At 48.6% G+C, this 27,713-nt stretch overlaps 1 protein-coding gene across 1 annotated transcript; it reads right to left on the bottom strand.

Moving 5' to 3' along the window:
* Positions 1-195: 195 nt before the first annotated feature.
* Positions 196-27,294, bottom strand: WHAMM (WASP homolog associated with actin, golgi membranes and microtubules). The gene is made up of 10 exons (XM_084817208.1): positions 25,865-27,294; positions 20,379-20,552; positions 18,124-18,274; positions 16,572-16,741; positions 13,311-13,476; positions 10,516-10,703; positions 8,571-8,657; positions 6,565-6,660; positions 5,353-5,830; positions 196-907 (listed from the first exon to the last, which is right to left on the bottom strand). The coding sequence occupies exons 1-10, from the start codon at positions 26,927-26,929 to the stop codon at positions 609-611; spliced, it is 2,874 nt and encodes a 957-aa protein (XP_084673334.1). The 5' UTR covers positions 26,930-27,294; the 3' UTR covers positions 196-608.
* Between the last annotated feature and the right edge of the window lie 419 nt (positions 27,295-27,713).

Here is a 27,713-nt window from a genome sequence, read left to right as displayed (position 1 = left end):
CGACAGCCATCAGTGCTTCAGCGGCTTTAAAAAATGTGTCATACTGAGGTAATTTCCCTAATTTCCTATACAGCTGTCCATCTTTCAGGGATAATTCATTATCCTTGGACTGTCTTAACTGGATGATTCCTGACAGAATTCTGTTGGAACAGCACTTTGTTATGTACAACAAAATAATGACTTCGGGACAGAATATCAAGGGAGCCATTTTAACAGTACTCAACTGTCATTGTTGGTGAGGAAGCACTTGAAATAAACCATCTTTCATTTCCTAAGAGACAGCAAGACCCTTCCTAAAAATGTGCAAAATTCAATAGAAGCATAACATTTCATGTCAGTAAACTGGTTGCCCTGAATCTATTCACTTGGTGGTTTTCAAAGTTCCTCCATTGAAGCGGGAAACCCTTTCCCCATTGACTCATCTGCCCCAGAACTCCAGTGCACTGCAAAGGATTCTGGGACACTCTGTCCATGCAGGACACTGGCTAGGCCCGTTGGGCCTCAGGACTGCCCTGCACGGACTGAGCTTGCTTGCCGTTACTTTTCTCATTGAGGAATCCCTGATAAGGTTCTGAGGCACTCCAGGACACACTTTGTAAACCGCTGCATTAACTATTCCATTCACCGCTATTGTAGTCGTTGTTCTCGTCCTCTTCTGAGTCAGCTGACACTTTCTTAATTCTCTGGATCGCTGCCTTTATGCTCCTCTCCAGTTCGTTGTCAGAGCTTTTCTCAATGTCTGTCTTGGGCTCCTGATGGACTTTCCTCAGTTTAACGCCTTGCCTGATGGCGGCAAGGATGCTGTCATTGAGGGAGGAGCTGGAAGGCGGCGCCTGACTGGCTGGCTCCACTTTCCGGAGAAGGATTTCACTACGCTTGAGTGAAGCCAAAACATCGTCCATGGTTCCTGCGGCAGAACAGAGCAAACGGTCATTCTCAGGCCAACGATTCAGAGGGAGAGAGAAGGGAATGAGTGCGATGACTGACACAAATCTAGATAATTGGTTTAATCCAGAACCACCTGATCCTGCTTGTCTACTTTTGCCGATAATGGAAAAAATTAGACACTGACCTGTAATTTCCCAGATCATGGGGCCATCAAGAAAAGGGGTTCCTTCTCCAGTAGAGACTGATGGCCCAAGACTTTTTGCTGCCTGAGGCAAAGGACAAGGGGGCGCCCCCACCCATTCCATGGGCAAAAGCCAACTGCACTGGCAGAGGGATCTGTCTTCAACACTGATGATGGGACAGGATCCTCCTCTGCCCCTGAAAGCTGCAAGCTAACTTAGGGGGCCCAGAGCAGGCCGCACGGGCCACAGGACTCTCCTCAGACACTTCGCCACCTCCTCCCAACATCTGCTGCCTGAAATGACTGCTTCACTCTAGCTAATGGGAGGGCCGGCCCTGCCAGTAGAGGTCATAACTCTGCTCCTTCAGACAAGTTACTATGAGGAGTCTCATAAAGGTCATGAAAGAATTCACTCATCCCTGCCACTCAGCACAGGCTCCAGGTTTAGGGGGCCAAGTAAGATGTCTGTGCCCCCCCCAGCTCCATCACCACTGCCACTACTGCCCATTTTGTTGCCCCTTCCCTGTAGCCCCAATCTGCATCATCAACCAGAGGAGACAGCAAAGCAAGCAGACGCTGCTGCTCCTTCTTACTCTGGTCACTGCTTGCCTGTTTCGAGAAAGCTGGTGAACAAGCTGTGACGAGGAGGAGGAGGTTACAAACAGATAAAAATAAGCTGAACCCTGACAAGACCGAGGTACTTCTGGTGGGAGACAACAGTAGGTTGGGGGACGTTGACCTGGTGTTGAATGGGGTACGGCTACCCTTGAAAGACCAGGTCTACAACCTGGGGGTCATTTTAGACTCCCAGCTGTCCATGGAGGCTCAGGTGTCAGCCGTGAGCCGGACAGCATTGTACCAACTCCATCTGATATGGCGGCTGCGCCTCTACCTTCCCGACCATCTGCTCCCATCGGTAGTACATGCCCTGGTCTCCTGTCATCTAGACTACTGTAATGCGCTCTACGTGGGGTTACCCTTGAAGACAGTTTGGAAGCTGCAGCTGGTGCAGAACGCGGCGGCTCGCCTGATTAAAGGCAGCCGCCGGCGTGATCACATCACTCCGGTGCTGAAGCAGTTGCACTGGTTAGCAGTTGTTTTCTGGGCCAAATTCAAGGTGTTGGTTTTGACCTTTACAACCTTATGCAGTTCCGGCCCAGTCTATCTCAAGAAGCGCCTCCAGCAACACCAGACAGGCCGCTTAACAAGACCGGCGTCAGATGGCTGCCTCTCTGTCCCATCAGCCAGGACAGCTAGGCTGGTGAGGACGGGGGAGAGGGTCTTCTCTGTGATGGCCCCCACTCTGTGGAACTCCCTCCCTAGGAAACTTTGCCATGCCCCCTCTTTAATGAGCTTCCACGCACTGAAAACTTGGTTATTCAGGCAGGCATTTGGGGTGGGTTAGGGTATTTTTAAATAATGTTTTAATGTATAAATTTACTGTTTTAAATTGTACCATTGTACAACACCCAGAGTGGCCAGGTGACTGGCCAGATGGGCGGTTAAGAAAATAAATACATACATACATACATACACAAATAATAAGAAAAATCAAGATCCAAAACTGCAGCAACCACCATCACCAGAATGTTTGCTGTCAGCACAAATTAAAAGTCTCCCAAAGCCTGAGTGATTAAGGCTGCAATCCTGAGCATGTTTAGAAAGAAAAAAGTCCTACAACTCCCAGTATTCCCCAGCCAGCATGGCTGGCTGGGGAATGCTGGGAGTTGCAGGACTTTTTTCTGTCCAAATGCATAGGATTGAGCCCTAAGGCTGCAATCCTAGAGCGTCCCAGGGACTAAAGTAGGAGTGGGGAATCTCAGGCTTTCCTGGGATCACCACCCAGCTCTCCATGGTTCCCCAGATGGCCACATCCCTTTCTCTGGCCCCATCTCCTTTCCCTGACCACCAATCATTTGGTGGTTTCCCAGCTTTTGTGCAGTTTCTCTCCCATTCTAAAAGGTTGCAATGTTTCTCCTAAGGCTTAGTCATTGGCAGTCAGAGCTTTAAGCCAAAATACGCTAGCAACAGTAGTTGATTTCCCTCCCTTTGAAGCCTGACGAGATCCCATCCACTCCCCACCCCCTGTCCACATTGTAAAGTTTGCTTCCTGCAGGCTTCCGTCCACCTTACCCCACCAACTCCAGAGCTTTTCAGGTCTAATTTAGAAAGCCCTCCAGGTTGGAGAAGAGGACAAATGGACGCTGTCCTTACATACTAAAAGGAAAGTGAGTTCACTTAGCAACAAATATTTACACCAAGAAAAAAGTACATCATTTTAGAGATCACATTTCTAAAGTTGCCATATGCGCTGCCAACGAATTTAGAAGCAGGTTGCCTTCACCTTCCTCCCATCTGACTGCAATGCACATGTTTGAGGGCTAGCAAGATTGAGCACGCGAAGAGAAGTTACTTTTGGAACTTGCGGAGGCAGTAATAAAAAACAACAACGCACACGGAAATGGCCATGGCTAGTTCGCAAAACATTCATTATAAGGAAGTTAATGGCTGTATGCATCTCATAAGTCCAAAATGGGATGCCAACAGCAGCTATACAATGCTGCATTTCGCATGTTGAGCAGAGACGCCAACTGGGTTACAGAGAGTGACATGCACTACACAGGTATCTACAGCTCAACACCAGAGCTGACCTGTCCCCTGGCTGTGTGTTTGCCATTGCTTTAATGTAAGTACAGATAAGGCTACTGGTGTGAGCCAGTCTGTGACCACTGAAACGACAGCTTTTGCTTCTGAGAGCACAGAGAAAGGAGCTTCCTGTTTTCCTACATTGGGGCAATATCACTCACCGGAGAATGTGGTGAGTAGGCTAGGGAGAGACAGGTTACCCCTATGCTTCTACTGGAATCCAGCTGTGCACATTTTAAATCTCATGCTCCTCTTCAACCACATGGACCCCCATGGAGGACCCAATACGGGATCCATTGCAAGCCTTACTGTACCATGAGGATCAGCTGCCCTGGATGGGATGCCCTCACTTAGAGCCATCTGGATGTGTACTAAGACTGCATTGCTCTACAATCTGTCGTTCACCTAGGGTGAGTAGAAATTGTCCCCAGGCGAGTACACAAGTGGCATGTTCACCCTGGGGATAGTACTATGCTGTGCTTACTGCACACTGAACTATGGTGGTGGTGGCACACAATTCTCTCACTCTCTCTTCTATCCTTAAGGAGCTCAATGGCCCTTTAATGCAAGAGGCCAGTGCCACAATATGCAGCCTTTGCAGTGCTCAGCTATGTTAAACACAGGGCAGCCTTGATATCTGCAAGCATGGCTAAAACTCTGGCCGCAAGAGTTCATGCACCCATCACGGAGGGCGGGCGGGCGGGCTACCTATTGGGAGTAGCAGTAGCAACATGGGAGTGCAGAACAGAGAGTGAGCGACCATCACCTGCCTACTTCTTTGCAGGGCTGCTCTGTTACCCTTGCACCATAATATTTCAGGGATGTTGGAGAATGGGATGGCTATGGCCCGGCATCAAGGGTCATAGCTCAGTGGCAGAGCCCATGGTTTACATGCGGAAGGTTCCGGGTTCCATCCAGTGCAGTCTGCGGGCTCTGATTTCGGTGGGGCTGTGAATCCATTCTGGTTTTAGTCAGAATGAGCCAGAACTCTAAAGGGGCTATCCAAGGTGCTGAAGCTATTTGGGGGATAGGGTTCAGCACCTTGCAGAGCTCCGTTAAGAGTTCCGGCTGGTTTTGACTGAAACCCAGAATGGATTTGCAGCCCCACTGAGAGCGGAGCCACCAGCCTGTGCTGATTCAATCCCTGGCATCTCTCGGTAGGCCTGGGAAAGCCCTGGAGAGCCACTGCCACTCCACGTAGGCAATCCTGAGCTAGATGGACCAACAAGCTGATCTGGTATAAGGCAACTTAGGCTGCTGTGCCAGTGGCATCTGCGGACCTGTTGCTTTCATCTGCTATTCGGAACGCACAGGCTGTCAGCATGTCCAACGTGTGACCATCCTCCCGCACAGATGTGCACACCCAGTGCGCAACTGCCTTGCTGTCCTCCGGCCCTGGAGTTCATGCAGACGCAACCCAAGTTCCAGGTCCTCAAGGCAGCTCCACGTCCGTGCCGCCACTCACCAATGAAGCCAAAGGGGTGGGCAGGTTTTTCTGATGCGATTCGGCTACTCTGATTCCAGCAGCGAATGGGTGTGGTGCTATAAGTATGGTATATTTATACAGTGTCCACTGATGGTGCTATACAAATACAGTCCTCTTAACGAGAAGAGGAAGGACAGCAGCACCCCCTCACCTGTGTAATTCTTGGCCGAGCACCTGGATGCACCATCTTCTTTCTCCGCGGAGGTGCTTCCCCTTGGAGGGTCTTCGCCCACAAGGGGCAACGGTTTCTCTTTGCTTGGTGCTGTCCTTAAGCCAACAGGCTGCATGTTTGGCAGTGGGGGAGGCGGGGGGGGAAGGGGTGGCGGGGGGGGAGGCGGTGGCAACGGCACCCCCTCGCCCTTTTTCTGTTGCTCTGGGCCGCCCCGCGGTGCAAAGATCTGGACAGGAATATCTTTTGAAGGCTTCTGACGTGGCGTTTTGGAGCCTTTCGGTGGTGCCCTTGACTGCTTAGCAGCAGCCACCTTTCCAGTTGACAAAGGTTGAGGGGACGCCGCTGGGGGTTGGCGGGACCCGGACGCTGCTGGAGGTCGGCTGGGGCCCCCCTGTGGCTGCCTGGAGTTCATGGGCTGGGACCGGGACGTCTTCAGCACAAACTGAGCGGGACACTTCTGCAAGACAAAAAAGTTGCCATGTTTCAAAAACAACAACCTTGGATCTTGAAGGACCAGAGGCACCAATTAAAAACTACAGACAGGTAGCCTTGTTAGTCTGCTATGGTCAACGGACACCCTAGGTGGTAGAAGCTGGTGCCACAGGGTTTGATTAAAAATGATCAAGCATCACATTGGTATCACACCCTCCCTCCTGGGAGCTCAGGTGGTAGGCAGGAGCCTATCCTCAACAATGACTCTACAAAGAATGTTATGACAAGGGCTCCCAGCGAGCATCATGGCTGACTGGGGATTTGAACCCAGGCCTTCCTAGTCCACATTACAGACTGGATTCTGACTTTCCGGCAGCCTTCCCCAACCTGGCACCCTTCAGATGTATTGGACTACCATAATTCCCTGCCAGCAAGGCCATTTTAAACCTGTGCCAAACTATTTCCCAACATAGAATAGTAGGGTTGGAAGGGGCCTATAAGACCATCGAGTCCAACCCCCTGCTCAATGAAGGAATCTAAGTCAAAGCATCCCTGACAGATGGCTGTCCAGCTTCATCTTGAATGCCTCCAGTGTGGGGGCATCTTCCTAACATTTCCTTAAACAAGTATCTGCCTTTGTCAATCCCTCCTGCCGCTGGGTCACTGCAGGCTAATGAACTGAGCTGAGCACCTGTATATTTTTCTCTCTCCAAAAAGGAAGATTCCACCACGACATGGAAACTGCTTTGCAATACTCACCTCTTTAAAAGTTTTGAGCCTCTCCAGGGTTTTTTCTCGCTCCTGCTTTATCCAAGCTTTCTTCTTTTTCTCATCTTCTTTCCTCTTCTCCCTTTTCTGCATTTCAGCACCGGCAAAAGTTAGCATGCTCAGATGTTAGGTCTGCAATCACCATTCCCAATATAATTAAGGGGCCCTGTGTCAGAATTTATAGAGACAAAGGAAGGCCCTGGGGCTTGGACTCAAATCGAGACTCATCATGTGCCTTAACAGCCCGTGCCCTAGACTTGCCTTAAGTGCCCCACAAAGCTCCGTGCCTCTCCCTTCAACTAGCAGAATGCAAAGTAAGCCACTCTATGGAATGCCAGTCTCACCCAGGGGCTCACTAGTTGACCTTGGAAAAATTACTAGTTGCCACCTCAATTCCTATATGGTCTTAAAAGTAACAGCCTTATATGGCTTGCACTTATCAAAGGGAAAAGCAAGAAGGTTTGCAGGCTGTTAAAACAGTCTGCAAAAGTTAATAGCCTGCAAAAAACTTTTACTAGCCTGCTAGGGGCTAGCAGAATAAGGACAGAGAGCTCCATCCTTCCAGCAGCACCCCACTGCATTTCTATGCTGGGCACAGAGGAGGGACGGAGCACTCCATCTCTATAGTGACCAGGCTACGGTTGAAATGAAAAGCTGCTCTAAAGGAAAGTCCTGGCCAACAGCCTGAAGGCACACGAGGCAGCAACAGTGCTGAAGCTGAGGAGGTTTGGGTCTTGTCTGTGCCCAGATGGGAGGCCGCCTGGGAAGGACATCTACAGTGAACATGAGGCAGGATATACATGGCCAATGAAATCACATTACGCCAGTACTTTTCTAGCTGCACTGGCTGCCAGTCCACGTCCAGGTCCAATTCAAAGTGCAGGCATTACCATTCAAAGCCCTAAACAGCTTAGGGCCAGCTTATCTGAAGGACCTCCTCCTCCCATATGTACCTGCCCAGACCCTGAGATCATCTTCAGGGGTCCTTCTCCGGGAGCCCCTGCCAAAGGAAGCGAGGTGGAAGCAGGCCTTTTCTGCTGTGGCACCTGGGCTGTGGAATGAGCTCCCTAGAGAGGTTAGTCTGGCATGTACGTTGTACTCCTTTCAGCAACAAGTGAAGACCTTTCCTCCCCCAGCATGATTTTAGCACTTTGATCTTTTAGCTCTGCTGTTTTAAACCTGTATTTTAAATCTCTGCATTGCTGCTAGGTTTTATTCTGATTGTACTTTTATATTGTGGTTTTAAGCTTTCATATTTTATATTGTTTTATGCTGTACTTTGTGGTTTTAATTTTTGTGAACCGCCCAGAGAGCTTTGTCTATTGGGCAGTACAGAAATGAAATGAAATCAATAAAACTGTAATTAGTTAAATAAGTAAGAGTCCCATGCCTTGGAGATCTTGCTCAAGATCCTCCATGAAATTCACACACACTCAAGCCCATCTTTGCAGTCTTAGGGACTAGAAATGAAAAAAAAAGAAAGCAAGCAAGCTGCATTTCCAGGATGCCGAATACTGAACCCAATACCAGTTTCTATGCTTGCCGAGTGACAACACAGAATTTCAAAATACACACAGACCTGGACTTGGTGTTAGTTTGGAATTCTGCAACCTGAATAAATCATGCAAATTGAGTAATTGGATCTCAGTTTGCACAAGGTATTTAACTTTTAAAAAACAATTTTAAAAACCATGGTTTTGCTAGCCATGGGTCGGGTTGGGGCAGTGGGCAGAGTGCTACTCAATACACAGGAGCTCTACCCTCAGCCAATGGCAATCTAATTCAGCCACCTCGCTGGTTTTGAGATACTGGCAGGCACCGTCCACATGATTGCACACACACCTTCCTTACCATAAGGGCTAGAAACTTCTTTTTTTAAGGCAAAAGATTCTCAAGAAGTTGAATTCAGCACCTGTCCTGTACTTCCATGGAATCAAACCATATACATAGTGCTGGCCGCAACTCCACCTGAATAATCTCACTTTCTCGGTACGTACAATCTGAATGCTGTGATGTTGCTGGAAATGTCGAGTGCTCTCTTGGGCTTGCTGGAGCCGGAGACGCCGGCTCTCATCACACTGGTCCTGGCAGAAAAGAAACCATCGCTCTCAGTTCACTCCTAAACATGGGTAGTTATCCACGAGTGTGTGTTTAAAAAAGCAGTGGCGTAAGAATATCGAAGTCCGATAATCAACTCATGTGCCTATGCCAAGAAACACCTCCATTTTGTTTGTTTGCAAAGGATTCTGGGAAAGGGATGTACATCTCAGTGGGGGAGCCCCTGTTTTGCACGCAGAAGTTCTCTGGTTCAGTCCCTGGCATCTCCTGGGAAAAACCCTGGAAAGCTGCTGCCATCGCCCCCAGCTATAGGGGACAATGGGATGTGTAGTTCCACACAACTTGAGGGCACCAGCAAGGCTGGGGCAGACAGTGGTGACCTAGACAGGCCCATGGTCTGACTTTTTATAAGATGTCTTACGATGCGCCTACGCCTGGGTCAGGTTCTAAAACAGCCTTTCCAGATGTTTTGGACTCCCATCACCCCCAGGCCAGTGGAAGCTGGTGCCTCCAATGTCAGGGGATCAGTGAATCCACTCCGGGTTTCAGTCAGAACTCTAAAGGAGCTATTCACCGTGCTTCACAACTTGGATAGCTCCTTCGGAGTGCTGACTGAAACCTGGAGTGACATCCAGGCCCAGTGACATCAGTGCCACCAGCCTCCACTGCCCCAGGCAACACAGCCAACAGTCAGGGGCCCTGTGAGATGTCCGAAACATCTGGAGGGCACCAAGCTGAGGACAGTTGTTCTAAAGCACACTCTGATCATGCAGGGTGCTAGGCAGACCTCTTGGACCACATGATTGCCCTGCATGAACAGAGACTGTAGTTGCCCCAGGGAACATGCAACACTCCATGCCACCAGATATCGCCAAGGAAGACAGGTGATGCGAGGGCAAGCTGGCTTGTGTAAGAAAACCCACCTTCCCATTCAGGGTCCCCAGGCCCAGCTTGAAAGCCATGGACTAATGGAATTGTTTTCTTGTGCTCCTGTAGCTCAGTGTTGGCCAATCCTTGCGTTTCCCAATAGCATTCTGTTCCCACAGTCACCAACCAGATGCCCCAGTGGAAAGCCCACAAGCAGGATATGAGTACAGTAGCACTGCTCATGTTCTCTGCCAATACTGTGGGGCACACTGCCTCCGTTTCTAGAGGTAATAGCTGTATCCCCCTTTAAAGCTGTCCAAGTTGGTGGCCATCACATCTTGTGAAAGCCAATTCCATAGTTCAACTATGCGCTGTGTGAAAGACTTCCTTTTATCTGTCCTGAATCTCGCACCAATCAGCTTCATGGGATGACCCCACTGGGGTTCTGGCATTACAAGAGAGGGAGAAAAATGGCTCCCTATCCACATTCTCCACATCATGCATTGTTTTATATGCCTCCATCATGTCCCCACTTACTCATCTTTTTTTTCCTAAGGTGAAAAGCCCCAAACATTGCAGCCTTTCCTCATAGGGGAGATGCTCCAGGCCCTTGATCGTTTTGGTTGCCCTTTTCTGCACACATATTTACATATACAAACAGCAACAGGTCATTAAAATCCTGGAGTCATGAGCAACAGTATTCTTACATAGCTAGCCCTATGCCTTCACAGATTTACCAGGGAGTGCGTAAACACATCCACAGGGACTAGAAGCTTGTTGAGGGTTATTTTTTCCTTAGGTGAACACCTAGGTTTTTAGGATCCTGAACTTTGTGCCAAAATGCATTCACAGCAATGAGGACTAGGAACTTGTTTATATGTTTTAAAATCACACTAAGATATTCAGGATCATGAATTTTGCGCCCCATGCTCTCTTCCACAGATTTGCCATGTTTGCACTAAACACACAGCCCCACCCTACATCACCAGTACACCTGAAATCTTCTGGGACATTTACCTTTTTGTTCCTCAGATAGGCTCTCCTCGAGCAGATAATCCCACGTTTCATCTCCAGCTGCTGGGTCTTCTGCTTCAACTGAGCCATTTCGGAAGAAGGCACACGGGTTTCTTCCAGGGCCTGCTCGGTGGCTTTTAACTCATCAGGATTTTCACATGTGTCATAATAAATTACTTCATCCTGGATCTCTAAGGAAGAATGCAATGTTTAGTTAGAAAAAGTTTGCAAAAATAATTATTTTTGGTGCGGCAGTGAGCTCATGACAGGAGCATTTGCTCTATCGGTTGCAACCCTCACCGATCCAGCTGCAGGAGCAGCAGCCCTAGTCCCAGGAGGGGCAGATGGACTGAAGAGTTGAAAATCTGGTCTGGCAATCCCTTTAAAGTAGACAACGAAGAATCAAATATGATCAGATTTACACCCTGAGATACTATTTGCCTTTTACATCCTGAGATATAAAAGAGAAAGGGTTTACATTTTTAACTATATGCTTTAGAAAAAGAACTATAAACTGTAGATAAAGAACTCCTTTTAAGTTAAACGTATTTATGGAAAATGAGTGGGAAACAGAACAAACAATGAAGCCAGGCAATTACTCGAGATTATTTTTAAAAAAATATCCTATACAACATGAAACAAGGTAAAGGAAACAGTAAAGAAAAGTAACAAATAATTTATAGCATTAAGTTACAGTATAATCTATTTTTTCTTTTTTTTGGTTGTTCCCCCACCACCGCCATTTTAATTGTGGTTTCTTTTGCACTCTTCATTTTTTTGTGGGATCGGTTCCAGCTTCTTCCTTCTGATGAAGTGGACAAGGTGCTTTCATCTGTTAGGCCGACCACCTGCTTACTCACATCTTGGCTCATTATGGACTGCAGAGAGAGACTGGGTGAGGGGATCAGGGTGGTGGTGAACGCCTCCCTTAAGGAGGGAGTAATGCCATCAGCCCTCAAGGAGGCAGTGATAAGACCGCTCTTAAAGAAGCCCTGCTTGGATTCCCAAGTTCTGAACAACTTTTGCCCAGTCTCGAATCTGCCATTTTGGGGCAAGGTGATTGAGCGGGTGGTGGCGATGCAGTTGAAGGCACACTTGGAAGAAGCCGATTATCTAGACCCATTTCAGTCGGGCTTCAGGCCTGGGCATGGGACAGAAATGGCCTTGGTCGCCTTGGTAGATGATATGAGGAGGGCTCTGGATAGGGCTGAATGCTCCTTCCTTGTTCTCCTCGACCTCTCAGTGGCTTTTGATACCGTTGACCATGGTATCCTCCTGGACTGCCTGGAGGGGTTGGGCATTGGAGACACCGTATTGCAGTGGTTCCAGTGCTTCCTCTCTGGCAGGTACCAGATAGTAGCACTGGGAGAGGAGGATTCGGACCCGTGGCCACTCACTTGTGGGGTGCCACAGGGTTCCATCCTCTCCCCGATGCTATTTAACATCTATGTGAAACCGCTGGGGGCTGTAATCAGGAGGTTTGGGGTGCGGTGTCATCAATATGCGGATGGCACGCAGCTCTACCTCTAGTTCAAATCTTCACCAAGGTTGGCCGTAGAATCCCTGTCCAAACGTCTGGAGATGGGTGAGTGACTGGATAGGGAGGAATAAGCTGAACCCTGACAAGACCGAGGTACTTTTGGTGGGAGACAAGAGGAGGCTGGGGGATGTTGACCTGGTGTTGAATGGGGTATGGCTACGCTTGAAAGACCAGGTCCGCAGCCTGGGGGTCATTTTGGACTCCCAGCTGTCCATTGAGGCTCAGGTGTCAGGTGTGAGCCGGACAGCGCTGTATCAACTCCATCTGATACAGCAGCTGTGCCCCTTCCTTCCCGACCATCTGCTCCTATCAGTAGTACATGCCCTAGTCTCCTCTCGTCTAGACTACTGTAATGCGCTCTACGTGGGGTTACGCTTGAAGACGGTTCAGAAAGTGCAGCTGGTACAGAACACAGTGGCTCATCTGATTAAAGGTAGCCGCCGGCAAGAACACATCACTCCACTGCTGAAGGAGTTGAACTGGTTACCAATTGTTTTCCGGGCCAAATTCAAGGTGTTGGTTTTGACCTTTAAAGTCCTATATGGTTCCGGCCCAGCCTATCTTAAGGAGCACCTCCAGCAACACCAGACAGGCCGCTTAACAAGATCAGCCTTGGATGGCCTTCCGTCTGTCCCATCAGCTAGGACAGCTAGACTGGTAGGGACGAGGGAGAGGGCCTTTTCTGTGGTGGCCCCCACTCTGTGGAACTCCCTCCCTAGGGAACTCCGCCATGCCCCTTCTTTAATGAGCTTCTGCTGTGCATTAAAAACGTGGTTGTTCAGGCAGGCATTTGGGGTGGGTTAGGGTATTTTAGAAAATGTTTTTACTGTAGGATTGTTTTGTTTTAAACTGTTTTATTATATACTTTGTACGTCGCCCAGAGTGGCTGGGTGACCAGCCAGATGGGTGATTAATAAATTTAATAAATAAATAAATAAATAAATAAGAAAGAAAGAAAGAAAGAAAGAAAGAAAGGGTGGCAGAGAGAGAGAGTGCAAGACAGACACAGGGAAAAGGGGGTAGTGCAGATAGAGTGAAAGAACCAAAGAAAGAAAGAAGAGGTGGCAGAGAGAGAGAGAGAGAGAGAAGGGGGTGCGCCTCTGCCAATTTTGGCTCTGGGCCTGTCCTCTGCTGGCATGCAGCCTCCAACAGATTAACCCCAAGGGAATGTGGCCCTTGGCATAAGAAAGGTCCCCCACTCCTGGAATGCAGAAATGGGCCATCCATCCCTACTAAAAGTCACTCTTTGCTGCCTTACCTTTCATCCGCCTCCGTAAGGTCTCCAACTGTGTAATGAGCAGCATTTCTTCATTCTTCAGTATCTCAAATTGCACCTCGTACAGCTCCAGCTGGGTTTCATAATACTCTATTTCCAGCTCCTCAACTTGAGCAATGTTGTTTTCTTGCTCGTCAAAGGACTCCATCTGCAGGTTTCCCAAATGAGGACGGAAGAATCATTAGGGCCACAATGATTAAGAGGCAAACACAGTGTGCCATGGACCTTTTCCCACTCACGCTTCCCCATCAGAGGCCAGTTTCAAGAAGGTCGAGCATTTGAGGGAGACTTCCTCGACCTGGGGGTAAGATGTTTTGGACTACAGGCCCCATCATCCCTGACCATTGGCCATGCCAGCTAGGGCTGATGACAGCTACAGGCCAAAACATCTGGAGGGCATCACTTTGAGCACGGCTGATTTAAGGGATGCTCCACTGTTTCCTGCACATGGGCGAAGAGCTTGGGATGGGGCTATAGCTCAGTCAAGAGCACAGACTTCAAGTGCAAAAGGCCCCAGGTTCAAACACTGGCATCTCTTCAACTTAAAAAGAAAGAGGGGAAAAGATCAGGTAGCAGTTAGTGAAGGCTGGAGGCTCCAATGTTAGTGGGACTCTAAAGGAGCGATCCAAGATGTGCCTTGGATACCTCCTTTCGAGTTTGGACTGGTTCTGACTGAAACCCGGAACGGATTCACCGGCCCACTGACATCGGAGCCACCATCCTCCGCTGCTAGCAGGTGATGGAAAGGCCTTTCTGTTTGTGCCACTGGACAGCTGTTAGCAGTCAAAGTAGACAATGCAGGGCTGACACAGTATCAGGCAGCTACTATGTCCCCATAACGTGGCAATTCATAGTTTCTGGACACCGCCTCCAAGGAGCACACAAGCTGGCACAGACTTAGCTGAGGAAACCCGGGAGATGAAAGACATGACCAGGAGCACTGCATGGTGCTGCTTTTTCTGGGACAGTAACTTCAGACTGCAGATGGGGAGAAGGCATCTTAGGAGGCTCCACAGTTGTTGTTGTTTTTTAACCAACACCAACATCTCCCTGCACACAGAAAGCCACTGTGTCAGGGAAAAAGCTAGGCCAGAATCTTTCTCCCTGAGGTGTTATATTTTCTATATGCAGGGAGTCATGTATACACAGGGACATGCAACATGAAATCTCCCCACCTCGAGTCTGAAATGGTACAGCCCTAGCAAGAGTTGCGCCACATCATTCTTCTGATCAAGCATTTCAATGTTTATGGTTTTACAGCAGGTGACATGTCCCAACATGTTGTTTTTTTAGAAAAGTTCTTAACAGATTTGGACAGGTCATTGGGGGGAGCAGGGGGGGGAGGAAGGCAAAACAAATGAAAGAAGCATGTTAGTCACACGTGCCCTCATCCCTGCATGTAAATCGCATTTCTTCTTGGAACTGCTGGCGTTGCACTTGACAGCAAGTTCTTCCTCCATTGTTCCTCCCACGTGCAACGTTCGCGCCAGTCTGGCAGTCCACCCACAAGGCATCCACCAACTGAGGGTCCTCTAGGAACTTGCCTTAGGCCAGGTCAAACTATTCATCCCTCTAGCCCTGTCCGACATCATGCTGCTCTTATGCAAATCTATGGTGTGACCACGCTGGAATGCTGTGTACAGTTCTGGTCACCATGCCTAAAAAAAGATATTGTAGAGTTGCAAAAAGTGCGGAAAAGGGTTTTTAAGAGAGCCAGCGTGGTGTAGTGGCAAGAGTGTTGGACTCGGAGCCGGGAGATCCGGGTTCTAGTCCCCACTCAGCCATGGAAGCTCACTGGGTGACTTTGGGCCAGTCTCAGACTCTCAGCCCAACCTACCTCACAGGGTTGTTGTGAGGCTAAAATGGAGAGGAGGAGGTTAATGTAAGCCGCCTGGGGTTCCTTGCAAGAGGAAAAAAGGCGGGATATAAATGCAATAAAATAAATAAATAAATAAATAAATTTTTAATGTTGTGTTTTTAATATTGTATTTTAAATGTCATTTTAATATTTATTGTGAACCACAGAGGGATTTTATTATATTCAGTGGCATATAAGTTGCCACAAATAGATAGATAGATAGATAGATAGATAGATGGACGGACGGACGGACGGACGGACGGACGGACATGATCAAGGGGCTGGAGCAACTCCTCTATGAGGGAAGTTACAACAGCTGGGATTGTTTGGCTTAGGAAAAAGGCAAGGAAGGGGAGACATTATGCATGGTGTGGAGAAAATGGATAGGGAGACATTTTTCTCCCTCTCTCAGCATACTAGAACCCAATGGGGTCATCCCATGAGGCTGATTGGTGGGAGATTCAGGACAGAGAAAAGGAAGGGCTTCTTCACACAGCGCAGAGTTAAACTATGGAATACACTACCACAAGACGTAGTGATGGCCTCCAACTTGGAAGGCTTTAAAAGGGAGTTAGACAAATTCCTGGAGGAGAAGGCTGTCAATGGCTACTAGTCCTGGTGGCTCTATGCTATCTACAGTATCAGAGGCCGTATGGGGAACATGGGCGGGTTATGTTGCATGCATGTCCTGCTTGTGTGTTTCTCCTGGGCAGCTGGTTGGCCACTGTGTCAACAGAATGCTTGGTCTGATCCAGCAGAGCTTCTCATGACTGGGATCACTTTCAAGGAGGTCTGTTCGTTTAGTTTTGTTAACTGAAAAGGCCCAGGATTGAACCACTACTGAGCTATGCCCCCCGTCCCCTACAGTTTATTGGAAGCTGCTCATTTAGGTGGAGAAGACTTTGCAAGCTTTCACAATCTCTAGATCCAGAGTCCTCGTTATATCCAGTAATACGGGCAAAAATCCAAGGCAACTTCTGCCACATTTACTGCCAGTCGCTATGCAGGTTTGACTTGGATGCAAGCACGCGAAGGGGTGTAGCCATCTTGCCTGACTCTATGCATGCTTTTAGGTCTGTAAACCCCACTGGGTCCAAAGGGTTTAAGGAAGCAGCCCTACTTGGCTGTTCAGCCCCGTTGAACTTGATGGGGCTTACGTCCAAGTTAGGGCATGAATAGGATCGTGCCGTTAGGCTCCAATCCAGCATGGTGCTGTGACAGTGTATTTAAGTGCTCTCCTGGACTGAGGCCTGGGAATTTAAGCCCATTAAAATTAATTGCAATAGGGCCCCTCATGCTCATAGTTACTTGGATTGGGCAAAAATTGTGTCGACAAGAGCCAAAGGAAGGACGAATGTGGACAGCGATGTGGGCAACGTCCTTACTTGCTTCCGGATGTCAGCTCTCTTATGCTTCAGGCAAAGCTCTTTGGCCCTCATGTGCTGAAGGGTCTCTTTCGCTAACAGATACTTCAGGTTTTCCAGTCTCGGAGAAGCCGACGCCCAGGCAGCCTGGCCAAAGCGCTTTCGGTCTTGCTCCATCTGTTTCTGCATCGCTGTCAGATGAGCGAGAAACAAAGCAAAGAAACAACAAAAAAAGGGAGGGAAGAGGGAGAGAGAAAATTATCTGCTGCTAAGGATCGATTTGAGCCTCCTCAAAAAAGTAGAGATGTTAAGACCAAGTGGCATCTGATGCAGATCCAGCCGTGGTACAAAGTGATGAGAAAATGGAACATCCCTAGATAACTTTAGCAGCTACACAAATAAATAGCTAGTGTGATGAATCAGTTAGAGCATTGGACTGGGACTTGGGAGATCTGGGTTTTAGTCTGCACTCAGCCATGAAGCTCACTGGGTGACTCTGGGCCAGTCACTGCCCCTCAGCCTAACCTACCTCACAGGGTTGTTGTGAGGATAAAATGGAGAGGAGGACAAAATGGAGAGGAGGACAAAATGGAGAGGAGGACCACGTAAGCCGCTTTGGGTTCCTTGAAAGGGGAAAAAATTGGGATATAAATGTAATAATTAATTAATTACAAACACCTTATACAGGCAGCTGGCAGAGCACAGGGGTTATGAACGTGAACTATGGGTTCATACATCCAGGAAATCTTTGGTCTGAACCTTACCCAATTGCTGGGGGTCCTTCGGCAAGCCACTATCTCTCAGACCCAAACTATAATATGGCACGGCCCAGCATGGGCTGGTGTACCTCACAGGATTGTTGAAAGGAAAATTGAGACATATATACCTGTGAAGAACTTTGAAATCCATTATTAAATACTGAGAACGTTGACGATCCAATAAGCAATTCTTTAATTGGGTCATTCAGACCCAGAACCCTTCTTTATGACAAGTCTAGAGATAGAAAGGCTTGGGGGCGAAAACCTGGAAAAAATGGAGGAAATCCCCCCACCCAATTTTTTCCAGAAATTCCTGGGCGGGGGGGGGGGGGATCCTTCAGATTTTTCCCAGGTTCCCCCTATTCTTTCTGTTTCTTTTCCCAGGCCTTCACATCTCTAGCCAAGACGCATGTTACACCTATTCCCAGGGCTTGGTGGCGCAGGTCGAATCTTAGTGGCACAGGTCAAATAGCCAAATCAGCACTGACCCTCACCCACTAACTAACATAGGGCACAATCCACTGGGATGTTCTCCTGAGAAAGCCTAAGTGAAATGAACAGGGGTTGCACACAAGGAACGTCTCAGATCATCTCTACATCAAGTCAGATGTGTTTCTCTCCCACACTAATGCCCTAAAACGGGTGGGCAACTTGTGTCCTCCAGATGTTTCGGCCTACAGCTCCCATCAGCCCTCACTATTGGCTGTGCTGGCTAGGGCTGATGGGAGTTGTTGGGCAAAACATCTGGAGGGTTGAAATCTGCCATTTGAGGCCACTGGCTCTACATATCTCGAGGAACTGATGCCTCTGCTCACCTGCTAGTGCCGTCACAGTTTCCTTGAAGTAACTGACCGTGATGTCTTGAATAGAGCACACGGCTTCTTCGGCCTGATCCGTCCACTCCTCGGCCTCCTTCTGCAAGGCTTCTATTCTTCTGGGGCCCAGCCTGTTAGCCTGCAAGGATTTCTGCAGAGAGAATCCACTTAATATTGGAGTTAAACAGGCATTCAGAAACAGGGCAAAAGGCACGCCCATCTGTGTTGATGCACAGAACAGAAGTTGTGAAGAGGGCGACAGCAGCTGTGCTGCAAGGAACTCGATTCCTCTGTCAATGCAGCTATGCCACTGAGTTCTATGCTATGGAAAGACTTTCCCTGGGGCCCATTCACCCGTCACATTTTCTGGTCATGTGATCACAGACCCATAGAAACGCAGTATATGAATATTTTGTGCACCTGGTTGACCAGAAAATATGACCCATCCCACCACAGGCTTCCAGACACAACTCCATTGTTCTAGGGTCACAGAGGGGCTGTTCACACAACACGCTCACACACATCCAGTGGCTGAGTGTGGGTTGTTGTTGAACTGTAGGTTATGTTGTTGGAACACAGGACATTTTCCCCAGGGTGGCTTGTTAACCACAATGGACAACCCAACAACAAACCATGGGTTCTCAAGGTGGCTTGTTTGAGAAAAATAAGCCACACTACATGGTTAACAAGACACCCTGCGGAAAATGTCCTGGGTTCAGACAACATGCTAACCCATGGTTCAACAAACAGCACATGGTTCAAAACAACTCACACTCCATCACTGAGTCCACTGTGCGAACCCAGTCAGTGTTATGCGCCATCTCACCAAACATGGCTTGCACCTTTTCAGAGCTATAGATACATATATAGAAGGGAAAGGTATAATGTGGGAATAGCAGGCAGAAGTCAGTTCTACATCTGACAGTGAAATGATGAGAAGCAGCCCCTGGAAGACAGAGGTTTATAAAATTACAAATGATGTGGACAAAATGGAAAGAAACAGATGTATTATCTCCCTCTCTCTGAAAATTAAAGCTTAGGGTAGGGTGGCCAGAAGCAAAAGGGGACAGTGGTTACTATTAATAGTAATCTTTGGTGTTCCTTGTCCACAGTCTGAAGTGGCCAACCAGCTGCCCAAGGGAAGCCCACAAGCAGGACATGAGTGCAACACCGCCCTCCTGCCGATTTTTCCCAGTAACTGGTATACATAGGAATACTGCCTCTGATACTGGAGGTGGCATATAGCCATCAGGACTAATAGACATCAATAGCCCTCTCCTCCAGGAATTTGTCCAATCCTATTTTAAAGCCTTTCAAATGGGTGGCCATCACTACATCTTCTGGTAGCGAATTCCATAGTTTAACTATGCCGTGTGTGAAGAAGGTTTTACATCTATCTGTCCTGAATCTCGAACCAATCAACTTCATGGTATTATAAGAGAGGGAGAAAAATGTCTCCGTATCCACTTTCTCCACACCATGCATAATTTTGTACACCTCTATCATGTCCCCCCTTACTCAGCTTTTCTGCAAGCAAAACAATCCCAGCTGCTGTAACGTTCACTCATAGGGGAAATTCTCCAGCCCCTTGATTATTTTAGTTGTCCTTTTCTGCATTTTTCTAGCTCTACAATATCTTTTTTTAGGTGTGGTGAACAGCACCGTGCACAGTATTTTAAGCATGAACACACCCTAGATTTGTATGAGGGGAGTATGATCTTGGCAATTTATTTTCAATTTTCAGTTCCTTTCCTAATTATGCCTAACATGGAGTTCACCTTTTTCACAGCAGCCGCACACTAAGTGGACAAACAGGTCTTTCCTAGCCCTCCCTGGAGATAGGAACATAAGAAGAGCCCTGCTGGATCAGACCAAGGGTCGATCTAATCCAAAATTCTGTTCACACAGTGGCCAACCACAGGAAACCCACAAGCAGGACATGAGTGCAACAGCACCCTCCCACCCATGTGCCCCAGCAACTGGTGTCCATAGCCATACTGCCTCTGATACTGGAGGTAGCATACAGCCACCAGGACTAGTAGCCATTGATAGCTTTATCCTCCAAGAACTTGCCCAATTCCTTTTTAAAGCCATCCAAATTGGTGGCCATCATTACATCCTGTAGAAACAAATTCCATAGTTTATGTGCTGTGTGAAGAAGTACTCCCCTTTAAAAAAAATGTTTTTTTCAACTATAAGAACAATTCAAAGAATTCTTGGGCTAGAAATCTGAAACCTTGGAAAGAAAAACCTACCAGAATCTCCAGTCTGTATAACGTCGCCAGTTCTCGCAGATCTCTAAACGGCTGCAATAAATATTGATAGAATTCGGTTGCCGCAGTAACCAGCTCCCAATAAGCTTCATCTTCCTCCTTGTAGAGGTCCATTAAGGCTACCAACTTCTCGGCATCTTTATGCTGGTGGAGAACCTACAAGGGCAATAAAGTATCATAATTAACAATGGGTTATGCTCTTCGCAAGAGAGATCAGGTACAGTTGGGGGTGTGGGAAAAGACAGTATTTATTATTAATTGTATTAGTCGCCCTATGGCAAATAGCTCTTAGGGTGACTGCCGATAAAAACACAAATAAAATCTATATATATCAAGTCAGAAGCAGCAAATAAAATGACTGATCAATTGTAAGCAGCAGAGGCTAAAATATCAAGCACCACAACAAGAAGATCTAAAAATATCACAAGATAATTTATTTATTATTAAATATTTATCAAATTTATAACCCACCTTTCATTGAAAATAGCACTCATGGTGGCTAATGATAATAATGAACACATAAAATACAGATTATAATTAAACGTAAAAACAAATCAAATGAAAACATCAGTAAAAAAGAAATAAAAAAGCACCCACCAGTTAATTTATTTATTTATTTGTTTATTTATTGCATTTATATCCCGCCTTTTTTCCTCTTGCAAGGAACCCAAGGCGGCTTACATTATCCTCCTCCTCTCCGTTTTATCCTCACAACAACAACCCTGTGAGGTAGGTTGGGCTGAGAGTCTGTGACTGGCCCAAAGTCACCCAGTGAGCTTCCATGGCCAAGTGGGGACTAGAACCAGGATCTCCCAGCTCCCAGTCCGTCACTCTCACCACTACACTACTGACTTCTGCAAACCAGTCAGCTTCAAAGCCCGTCTGAATAAAAATGTATTTGCCGGCTGGTGGAAGGCAACAGAGATGGACCTAGTCTGGCCTCCCTCAGCAGGGAACTCAAGCCAGGAAGCAGCCACCACCAAGAAGGCCCTCTCTCATATTCCCATCAAGTGGTCATGGAAGGACCAAGAAAAGGCTCTCTCTAGAGCACCTTGAAACGCAGGCAGGCTCATCTGGGAGAATATGGCCTTTCAAATAGGCTGGTCTCAAGTCATGAAGAGGTTTTATAGATCATAACTGGCCCTTCAAATTGTGCCCAGAAACAGACCAGTAACCAGTAAAGCTTTTGTAACCAGGGAGTCACACCCTCCCTGTAACCAGGAGCCCCAGTCAACGGTCTGGCTGCAGCATTCTGGACCAGCTGAACTTTCCGAACATCTTCTAAAGGCAGCCCCACAGAGAGCATGTTGCAGTAGTCCAAACAGGATGTACCCAAGGGGTGTGTCTCCCGGCCACTGCTGGAAATGAAAGTCTGGACCGGACAGATCTTGGTCAGATCCAGCAAGTTTTTAATTGCAGTCCATTTCCATCTAAACTGCAACTGTTCACAAAGCCAGGGTAGGAGTGGGACGGGAATACGCTCACATCATTAGATGCAGAAGAGTCAAGATCATAGGGTGATTTCAAGCATTTTTAAGCAATTTACATCCCACAGAGACAAAATATATACTACCAATAGACTCAGGGTGCTGACTGTTTTATATCAAGTGGAACTGGCATACAATGCTTGACTAAAGCATTTCATTCAATCGTTTTCCCATTTCTAACAGATGTACAAACCATGGCTATCAACTTAAGGATGTTTCATTGTTACAGAGAGGGAACCGCTCACATGAATAAAGGCTGTGCAGCAGGTTGGTAGACTGAACCCTAAGGCAAGCACAGCAGCTGCATTTGAGAGTCCAACACAGTTCATCTTAGCCAAGATGAGCTTTAGCCATTTCTCACAATCCACTTTGAACTAGAGAGATAAATCAGGAACCGGAGATGTCGGTCTCCCCCTTTTAGGATTTGGTTTCAGCCGTGTTTTAGTTCTTTGCCCGCTATTGTGGACAAAAGGCCATGCTCTCCGAGAGCTGTTCCAAGGTCCTGGGACTGTCCTATCTCTGACTGACGCTGTCTGAATGCATGTCTGCATGCTCCTGCATAGTTTGTAACTTTTATAAAAAGTTTTCTGCATATAGAGGGGCAACGCAAGGCAAGAATGGTCTTCCTGGCAAGCTACCTTTCACAGGGAGAGAGATCTTGATGCAATAAGTGATCTTTCCCTTGCAGTGGTACAGTCTCAGGAACTCTGTGCCAGTCCTTCCTTTTATCTGTCCTGAATCTCCTACCAATCAGCTCCATGGGATGGCCCTATTGGGTTCTAGTATTATGAGAGGGAGAAAAATGTCTCCCTATCCATATTCTCCACACCATGCATTATTTTATATGCCTTTATCATGTCTCCCCTCACTTGCCTTTTCTCCAAGTTAAGCATTCCCGCTGTTGTAACCTTCCCCCATGGGGGAGTTGCTCCAGCCCCTTGATTTTTTTAGTTGCCCTTTGCTTGAAGATCTAAACATGTGGAGATCTATCTTCTGCCCACTCCTGGTATAGATGGTCCTGCCATGAGGCAGGAAGTTAAGAGTCAAGGTGGTCTTTTTGTTCCTTCAAGGTCCACACTTGCCCCTGCTCAGACACAGGCCTTGCTTGCTGTGCTGAGTCTGTGGCAAGACAATCTGCAGCGTGGTTGGAAGCAGCTATGGGGCAGTGCCACCTGGGAGGGCTGAATGTCCTCTGGAGGGAACCAACTTGCTTTCATGCCCTGCTTTGGAGGACACAGCAGATTTTAGCCAGGGAAGATAATCCCAGTGTGATGGAGTGGTTAGCAAAGCCAGGCCTGGTGTCAAGGGTAGGCATGGCTGGGCACCTGCCTATGCCCAAGCAAGGGCCCACTGACAAGAGCCCTCTGGAGTTGCTCCTCCTTTTCACCATTGCAACCTGCTTCTTCACCTGCCTCTTGCTCTGGTCCAGACAATGGTGGTGGTGAGAAGGAGCAATCGATGCCCCTGCCTGCTAGCTCACTGGCTCTCTGCCTGTCAAACAAGCAAGTGGTAACAATGATAAGGATGAGCAGCAATAGCAGCTGGTGACACTGGAGGTGAGAAGGTAGACTCACTTAGGGAGGGGGCCCATTGAAGGCATCATGCCCAAAGGCCCTCAAAAACCTAGAGCAGGCACTGAACACCTGGACCCTCCAGATATGTTAGACTGCAACTTCCATCATTCCCAGCCAGCCTAGCCAATGGCAAGTATGGCCGGGGATGATGGGAGGTGTGGTCCAACACATCTGGCAGCCAACAGGTTGAGAATGGCTGGACTAGTATGTCAGACTACAACCGGGGAGACCTGAGTTCAGTTCCCTCTCAGCCACAGAGCTCACTGGCAGGCCAATGGACAGCGCTAAGCCTAGCATGACCTCCTCTCAGCCTAACCTACCTCACAGGGTTGTTGTGAAGATAAAAGTGTTTTAATACAGTTGTCAGTTGTTTTATCTTTTTTTAAAAAAACCTGTAAACAGCTTTGAAGGCATCCTGATGGAACACTGGCCTATAAATAAAAAACATATGTATACTTATGTATAAAAATAAAACAAAAAGCAAGAACCATGTATATGTTTAGGAGGGTTTCTGACTTAGAGGCTTTCAACCATAATCCCACAGATTGTAGCTTTGCCTCACCAGCTCCTCAGAGAGAGGGGGAGAGAGGGAACGAGAGAAGCCACTGGTTTTAACTGTAGGCTAACCACTGCGAAAGTAGCCATTAATTTTCCCCAGACAGAAGGGCTGCATTTTGAACAAGCTGGACAGCATAACAGGCAGGCATTCAAGAGGTGCTGTTGAATGTCTCACCGCTGTGTGTGTCGTCTGTACAGAAGCTTGCCAAAGCTGGGGGATTTGGGCAGGAGGGTGCTATTGCACTCATGTCCTACTTGTGGGCTTCCCATTGGGGAAATAGGATGCTAGACTAGACAGACCTTTGGCCTGATCCAGCAGGGCAATTCTTACCCACATTTGGTCTCAACCAGTAATCTGATATCCTTATCAAGTCACCTTTAACCCAGGAAAAGCAGCCTCTGATGAATTTCGGCTTGTAGCGCTGTTTTGAACGGGTGGGGAACATGTGGATCTCCAAAACTCAGATTCTTGAGAAATCATTTGCAGAGTGAAGGGAAGCTACGCTTAAGACTGCAATCAGACATTCCCATTATCATCTGTACTCAATGCAACATTGCCTGCTCCTATAAACACAGGCCTTCCACCCACACCACAGCAGCCTGTTTTGCTTGTTGAACCGAGCCCAGCGCAGTCAGGTGACTGCAAGTTCCACTGGCAACTTACTCCGAACAGCATACATGTGAAAAGCAGCCTTAGGAGACAAAGTTTAAAAAAAACAACCCTTTTAACTTTCTTAAAGCAATGATAAGTTGGGAAGCCGTGCAATGTGTGTGTCCTGAATGACTATCAGGATTTAATGATCAATTTGAAATCCAAATTTTAGCAGCGCTGGAGAGATTTGTCTTCTTTCCCTAACACACACACACACACACACACACGGGGGGGGGGGGTCTTCTGATTTTGGAAGGTTGCAGAGCACTTTGGTGTGACCCTGCTCCTTATAGCAGCATGAAGATGGGTTGGCTTTGTTTGTGGAAGGGGGCTTGGGAGAGGGTATGTTTGTTAACCTTCGCAAATGCAATCAGCAGGGTTTTGTTCAAGGAGAACTGGGAACGGCACAGTGGTAAGGGATTGCAATTTCACAGTGGTAAGGGACTGCAATTTCACAGTGGTAAGGGACTGCAATTTCACAGTGGTAAGGGACTGCAATTTCACAGTGGTAAGGGACTGCAATTTCACAGTGGTAAGGGACTGCAATTTTCATGCTACAACGTGCCTGTCCTTGTGGGTATGCACATGCTTAGAGCTAATTCTGTGATATGCAAAAGCCTGTAAAAAGTGGAGGAAAATCCTCAGAACTAGGAACTTAACAGCACTAATGTAGGGCAGTGTTCTGTTCAAGCTTCACACCATCCGGGACCAGACTGGTTGCTGTGTTGATACTTTCAGACACAAATGTTTCATGTAGCTTTACCCCAATTAAGTCCCCATTAACTGTGCCATATTTGATATTTTCTGGCATCACCACCCTTACCATATTGTTAACAAAAAAGCGCTGTTTCGTTTGGGACGGGTGCGGAACATGTGGACCCCCAAAAGCTGGTGAGGCACATGCCCGCATAGCCAATGGCGAGGGAGGATCGGCGCTATAGTCCCACAACATCTGGAAGGCCATCTGTGCCTCGCCCCTGGCGTAAAAGAACGGCACAAAGGTTCAAAGAAAACCAAGACAAAAAGAAACAAAAACGCCCTATGCTGGAATTTGGTTGGGGTTGGACGATTCGGTGGGGACGTGGAAACGTCCTCATAGAGAACCCCCTGCTCGAGCCATTTTGGCGAGCGGCACGGCACGGCTCGCCGCCCCCGCCGCCCCCGCCCGCCCCGCGAAGGCGCCCCCGTCGGCCGTACCCTCTTCAGGGCCTCCTTGGCGCACGTCAGCCGCGCCTTGAGCGCTTTCCTCCGGAACTCGCGCAGGTTTTCGAAATACTCGTCCTCCTCGTCCTGGTCGTGGGCGAAGAGGGTGTCCAGCAGCACTCTCCGGCCGCACGCCTCCAAGGCCCAGCCCAGGTAGCCCTCGAGGCGGCGGCACAGCGCCTCCAGCTCGGTCTCCTCCAGCACCGGGCAGCCGGGGAAAAGCAGCGCCCACAGGCCGCTGGGGCCGGTCAGCGCCGGCGGCAGCGCGGGGAAGCAGGGTTGGAGCGGCGGGCTCAGGGCCGCCAGCTGCCGGTGGACGCCCTGCAAGGCCTGCGGCGAGTACAAGCCGGCCCAGCTCATCCGCTGCTCGTCGTCCTCGCCGCCGCCCGCCTGCTCCTGCAAGGTCCGGTTGTGGCAGGTCAGCGCGAACTTGCTCTCGACGGCGTTCCAAGCGACGAGGAAGCGCAGCTTGTGCGGCGGCTCGGGCTGGCCGAAGACGTTCTCCTTGATCGCCACCCAGCCGTCCAGGCTGTCCGGCTGCGCCTCCTCCGCGTCCATGGCGGCGGCTCCCGAGCTGGAACTCGGCCGAAAGACGCGCAGGCGGGGGAAGAGGCCGGGCGCTTCCGCCCCCGCTCCGGCGCCCGCCCTTTGATCTTCAAAGGCGCTGCCCAGCGCTCTAGAACCCCCAGAAACTTTGTATCTCCCCAGCGAAAGGGGCAGCGTCCAGGAGCTGGCGGGGGCGGCGCCGGCGCTGAGGGGGTCGGGGGCGGCCCCCCTCTTCCTTGCCCCCACCCCCGCTTTCTGGTTGGCTGGTTGGCCTGAAGGGGGAGGAGACTCGCCGCACCGCTTTCTCTTTCTTTCTTTCTTTCTTTCTTTCTTTCTTTCTGTTTCGGCCCCAGGAAGTGGAGAGAGCGCCTCGGAAGCCGCCCCCTTCAAGTGGGGAGGGAGGCAACTTTTAGGCGGTGTGGAAACGCGATGCCTTGACCTTATAAACAAACGAAGAGCATCCCGCGATAGAAAGCAGCGCTCTCGGTCAGCGGCCAAGGAACCAGGCAACATAACACCCGGCGGAGGCTGGTGGCTCCGATGTCAGTGGGGCTGTGGATCCACTCTGGGTTTCAGTCAGAACTCTAACGGAGCTATCCATGGTGCTCAGCGTGATAAGAACATAAGAAGAGCCACGCTAGGTCAGACCAAGGGTCCGTCTAGTCCAGTTCACACAGTGAACCAAGCAGCTGCTCACGGGAAACCCGCAAGCAGGACAAGAGTGCAACAGCACCCTCCCGCCCATGTTCCCCAGCAACTGGTATACATAGGCATACTGCTTCTGAGACTGGAGCAGCAGGACTAGTAGCCATTGATAGCAGGGCCAGTTCCAGTTTTTTGAAGGGGTCTTTTTAACCAATAAAACTTCTGGGAGGCAAGAACGGAAAAAATAAAAATGAGAAAAAACACCTTAAAACAAGGGGCCTCTGGATGAGGCTTTTATTGTGCTTCATTCATGTAATGTCCTGCTTCATTCATGGACTTTCACAGGGTGTCAGGATCTTGTTGTCTTCCACTTGTAACCCTCCTGTGTTTTCCCACGGCTTCTTCCATCGCTTTCCTTGCTGCAGAAAATCTGCAAAGGAACAATAAGAGAATTGCTGGACAGTGCCTTCTTGATGGTTAGCGCCAGGAGCCATCCATCTGGAAGCACCCAGGGGATATAGATGTCAAATCTTCCACTTGTACCCCACTCATGTTTTCCCATCACTTCTTCCCTCCTTTTTCTTACTGGTGGGAGAGGGGGAGAAGATGATGAGGTTTAGACTCACTGTAAAAGTCTGTGAAGGACAAATGC

This window comes from Heloderma suspectum, chromosome 11 (genome assembly GCF_057233095.1).
Source record: "Heloderma suspectum isolate Gila_16-S chromosome 11, 16-S_ref, whole genome shotgun sequence".
NCBI lineage: Eukaryota > Metazoa > Chordata > Lepidosauria > Squamata > Helodermatidae > Heloderma > Heloderma suspectum.
This window is presented reverse-complemented; position numbering and strand designations above follow the sequence as displayed.

Bases quoted from the DNA above. Each gene is read 5' to 3' on its own strand.
- WHAMM (XM_084817208.1), bottom strand. From the start codon at position 26,929: ATGTTGCCTGGTTCCTTGGCCGCTGACCGAGAGCGCTGCTTTCTATCG. The intron at 8,658-10,515 runs GTAAATGTCCCA...CTTTTCTGCCAG, and splicing joins CCTATCTGAGGAACAAAAAG to GACCAGTGTGATGAGAGCCG. The intron at 6,661-8,570 runs GTACGTACCGAG...GCTGAAATGCAG, and splicing joins AACATCACAGCATTCAGATT to AAAAGGGAGAAGAGGAAAGA.